This window comes from Montipora foliosa, chromosome 8, assembly GCF_036669935.1.
Source record: "Montipora foliosa isolate CH-2021 chromosome 8, ASM3666993v2, whole genome shotgun sequence".
In the NCBI taxonomy this organism is placed as follows: Eukaryota; Metazoa; Cnidaria; class Anthozoa; order Scleractinia; family Acroporidae; genus Montipora; species Montipora foliosa.
The window spans coordinates 17,866,169-17,871,168 of record NC_090876.1 but is presented as its reverse complement, the minus strand read 5'-3'; the positions used below and the strand labels follow the sequence as shown (position 1 = coordinate 17,871,168).

At 38.1% G+C, this 5,000-nt stretch overlaps 1 protein-coding gene across 1 annotated transcript in view; it reads left to right on the top strand.

The window, feature by feature from the left end:
• Positions 1 to 5,000, top strand: part of LOC137968033 (uncharacterized) — a 21,359-nt gene that overhangs the window by 8,601 nt on the left and 7,758 nt on the right. Inside the window, exons 6-7 of the mRNA XM_068814646.1 lie at positions 1,142 to 1,258; positions 4,773 to 4,838. Coding sequence (XP_068670747.1) covers positions 1,142 to 1,258; positions 4,773 to 4,838 — 183 coding nt within the window. The remainder of the gene's footprint in view (positions 1 to 1,141; positions 1,259 to 4,772; positions 4,839 to 5,000) is intronic.

The following is a 5,000-nucleotide window of genomic DNA, read 5'->3' as shown; positions in this document are numbered from 1 at the left end:
TAAGGCCCTCCTTTGATACACTTTTCAAAATATCAGACTAGTTCAGTTTTTTGTTCATATAGAAGTTCTGCGCTACAGCTTACAAAAAATGAAGGCCCAGTTCCCATCCAGTAAAAAAACCTTTCCTTTTGTTTCCTGAGTGTTTTTACATGTTTTTCACTGAAATGCATGGCAGAGGACTGAGACTACATGTATGTACTGTAGTTGGGCATGCATCTCTGATTGAAGTGATGTCAGATTTTATTGAAAAAGGTCCTTCAAAGAACCTTCCATGTAACGTTTTTGTAGGGCTCTTAACTAAAAATCTTCCTTTGTAACCATTGTCTTTCTGTAGTTATAATAATAATAAATGATAATAATAATCCTTTTTTTAAATAAAAATACAATCACTTTGTTAATAATCATTTATCCAAATCCATCATAACTGCCAATAATAAACGCTCTAATGCTAAAGTCTTGCTAATTCCTTATCAATTTCAAAGTCACTACCAGTAATGTTGAATGGAGCTCTTAGCATACAACGTGAGCCTCTCAAGCACAGTAGTGCAGACCTCAGGAGAGCGAATGAGAATTTGGCGCGAATCCATGACATTGTAGTGCTGTAGTCCTCACCTTCACCATGATAATAATAATAATAATAATAATAATAATAATAATAATAATAATAAATAAACTTAATAATAATAATAATAATAATAATAATAATAATATTTACCCAGGAAGCTCCACTCACTCGAAAGTGGTTTTCAGGGAGGTCCTGCATCCGATTGAATTGGAATTTAGAAATGCTGGTTTTTGAGGAGAGGGGAAAACCGGAGAACCTGGAGGAAAACCTCTCGGAGCTGAGAAAAGAACCAACAACAAACTTAAGCCACATATATATGGCCATGAGTCCAGAAATCGAATCCGGGCCACATTGGTGGGAGGCAAGTGCTATCACCAGTACACTATCCCTGCTTCCCTATAATTTATGTTAGGAGCCACCCTCCCTTAGGTCTACGATTTGTTAATTTTAATCAGCGTTCATTTGAAATGAGTGTTAAATCTTGAAAAATTAATGATCATAACATTATGTGATGTGAGAGAAGCACACATAACTGCAGTGATCATTTGTTCATTTCTTTGCATGTATTGCCCACAGCCTCAACACAAGGTTTCCTCTGATGTCCCACTTCAACTTGACTTAGTGCAGGCTCCTAAAATGTTGGCACCTCTTGTTAAGGAATGGATTCCTCATGCTTTCATAATTTCATTCAAGGTAGGCGCACAGTAAACTGGACTTTCTTGTCTGTCATGTTGGTCTCATCTTCATTCCCTTGCATTGTTAGGGTTAGGGTCAGTTAAAAAAAAAAGTTAATGAGACCCTACTCAAGAGTAGGGTGAGATGTCTCTTCTTTAAAATAGCAGGTGTTGCTGTTTCAAGGCTAATTTAATTTCAGAGTGATTACCTAGCCTGCAAAGTGGTAAATGCTAAAAGGGATAGATGAGAAGGACATTGGACATCTCGCACCCAGTACACAACAATAATTGTTGTGTGCTGGGTGCGAGATGTCCAGTGTCCAATTACACGATGTAGATAGATTAAAAGGTCGGCAATGTAATATTCCCATGCACCGCATTTACGTCTAAGCACTCATTTCTAATAGTGCTGATCAACAGTGTTAAGTACAAGCGCCCATTCCAAACAGCACTGACCTGCAGTATTTAAGTCTAAGCACCCGTATTAAACCAGTTAGCTTTCACTATTGGTGATTGGGATCTATTTAAATATTTTGAGAAATCGCATTAATTTTGTTTAGAGGCTTGCTTTGATGATTCCTGAGCCGCTTATTATTAATAATAGTATTAATAATAATAATAATATTATTATTATTATCATTATTATTATTACTATAATAATTATTAGTATACAGGGCTCGAAATTAAAAAAAATTCCAAGTCGCCTTTTGGCGACTATCAAAGAGAAAAAATGGTCGCCAAATGCAAAAATGCAGTCGCCAGCTAGTACAAGAACAGAAACTCAGATTAGAGCCTCATTTAATTAGCATTGTTGTTCGGCTTCTGGTAGATTGTGGCAGCTGCGGTTGTGGGACAGACCGAAATACTCGATCTTGAATGACTTAAAACATGAAAACACGAAAGAAAAAACTCCTGAACACTTCTGCGTGACAATCTTACCTTAAGCAGTAAGCGAACAAAGTAATGAGAACATTTCAGAATAACTTTGGCCAGGAACAACTGCATCTTTCACATCGCATGCGAGAAATCGTACGCTCTGAAGGAACGTTTTTGAAAGGCTTTGAAACGCTTCTTGTTTGCATTCTAACAACGATCTTGTTTCCTGGTAATTTCTAGACTGCAGCAAATTACGAAAATCGCTCAGTGTATCCTTCTCTTGTGATAAATAATTCATGACTTTCGGTGTAGACTCGTCTCACTTGATCGAGGACATGGTGAAAGCCGGTTCCTTGCGACCAAATCTGCGACAGAATGCAGCGGCCTTTGAACAAAATGTTGCGCCCACGATCATCATGCGAAAGCCGCTGTAATGTCCTCTTGGAGGTCGTGATTCAAGTTTTTTTGGAAAAGGTAAACAGATTTAATTTGCATTTCCTTTTGTAGAAAAGCAGAAATGAGACTAAGGAAATTGTTTCTCACCTTAAGTGTTTTATTTATCAGAGGAACATAGTCGCCAAAGTGGCGACTAAACTCGAATTTTCAGTCGCCAAGTTAAAAGTTTTAGTCGCATTGGCGACCGTATCGGTCGCAATTTCGAGCCCTGGTGTATTATTATTATTATTATGATTACTGTATGGTTATGATCCAGGTTCAATCTTGTCGTCCTTCATGTTCTTCAAACATCTTAGAACTTTAAACCTTGCATTTTCAAGTTAAATTGACGAGAGAATTTTTAAGTACAGAGATAACTTCACGTCACTGAAGTGAAAGAGGAAACGTCCTTCTCATCTATCCCAACTAATACTCACCCTACAAAGCAGGCGCATTTTTGTTTTTGTAAGAATTATCGGCCAACATGTTGGATAGCCAGACTAACTGGAGGACAGTATGGCAGCCCATAATTTACGAAACAAGCATCCACCTGGTCTGCAGGATAAGTGGTTGCCCTGTCATTGATCGTCTTTGTGTTTTGCTCAAATCCCTGTTTCAGAGCCAATGCTTGTCAAAACTTACAGTTGGTAGGGACTGTTGTTAAAAGCTCAGTTGCGCAAGCATTGTGTGGGTTTGTCATAATTATGGGTAATTGTTTGCACTGCATTCACATCTCGACTTCCTTGCTATAAAAGGCTACATAAATGTGACTTTTTTTTTATTATAGCAGAGCATACTCATAGGAACCCATGAGTTGCTTTCCTCATAGTAATCATTGCTCATGGGTGCATACGCACAAAGTTGCCCAATCATTTAATAATATCCTAATCATCATCATCATCATCAATACGCCCAACATGACAGCCCTTTACAGGGTACATCTTTGATATTGAACAATGATGTTATGGTCAATTGACATCTGTCAAAACAAGGTACTGTAAAGACTCGACGTGTATAAGCCGCACCTTTTTACTTCAATTGCGGGTGCAGCTTATACACAAGACCATTGCTTTCAGAGGGGGTAAACTGGCTTGTAGGTGTCACAAATTGAACTGAAAACCTTCAGTAACTAAAGATTAAACAATATACTGAAACCTGTTGTTGATCACTTCTTTCGGTAGAAGTGGTGACTCCTAAGGGAGCCATTTGTTTGCATCTTCAATCTTGCTTGCCAGTAGTTCTTTCAAGCGTTTCATTTGCACTTTGTTTGAGCAGTTAAATTCTAACTGGTATGGGTTCTCCATTCCTCCGCACAGCTGCTTACAATGTCGTCTATGACCGATCACCTCAACACTGATTTCTCCACTACTTGCAATATATCATGCTATTCAGGAGAACTTGTGAGAGTTTTTTGGAGTTCTTATTTTTTCCAAAATCATGCTTGAAAGTTGGGGGTGCAGCTTATACACAAGTCTTTACGGTATCCGCTGACCATATCGCAGGCCCAAGTTTAGAGCTCATCCAGGTCAGCTGTTTTTTTTTTTTTAAAGTTGACCACACACCATGTACTGGTTGTCGATTGGATTGCAGGATCACAAGCCAGGCGGTTAACTTCTTGTATGAATAAATTCCCTGGAATCTCCGCTTTTGGGCTTGGCTAAATCTATATGTTAGTTAAATCATGAAATCATGGCAAAATTCTGAGAGAAGGTGGTGCAAGGGACAAACTTTCAGCAGATAAAGAATAATCTTGCATCATGCATTAAAAAGTAAGGATAATAGGAATCACTCTGTCACCTTGATTTGATCTGGAATCTTTCCGACAATGGGAAGAGCACTTGTGTTTCGTGGTATAAGCTTGAGACATTAACCCATTGACTCCTCGGGGGAGTAAGACTTAACAGATTTTACTGTAAATTAGTGTTGTCCTCAGTAGCATGTGTATGATATAAATATAACAGGTATCAAGTGAGGCCTTACGCTACTGTAAATGTGATGGATGGTGGATTAAGGACCCTCACTGATCAACAGCATCAGTTCTTTGTCATCATTCGTGATTGTCTTCTTCTTCTTCTTAGTTTGTCGTCGTTGTAGACTTCTTCTTCTTCTTCTTCTTTTTTTTTTTTTTTTTATAGGTCTTAGCCAAGAGATTTAGTACAGAACAAATAGTATGGCTTTGATTAAAAAGAAAAAATAATTATTTTTCTTTCTATGACTCTTAGTTGGAAACAGATGTGAACATTATTTCCAAGAAGGCAAGAGGGGCCTTGGCCAAGTACTGTCATCAGGTGAGATTGAAACTGCCTGTCCTGTAAATGTGGTTCAATGTTAGCATACTCTTTAAAAAATTGGAAGGGTGACTTCAGGCTTTAGAACAGTGTCAGAGTGATTCTGTCTTCCACCTATTTAGACAAGGTTGAATTTCTGGAATACAGTATGCATCTTACAGT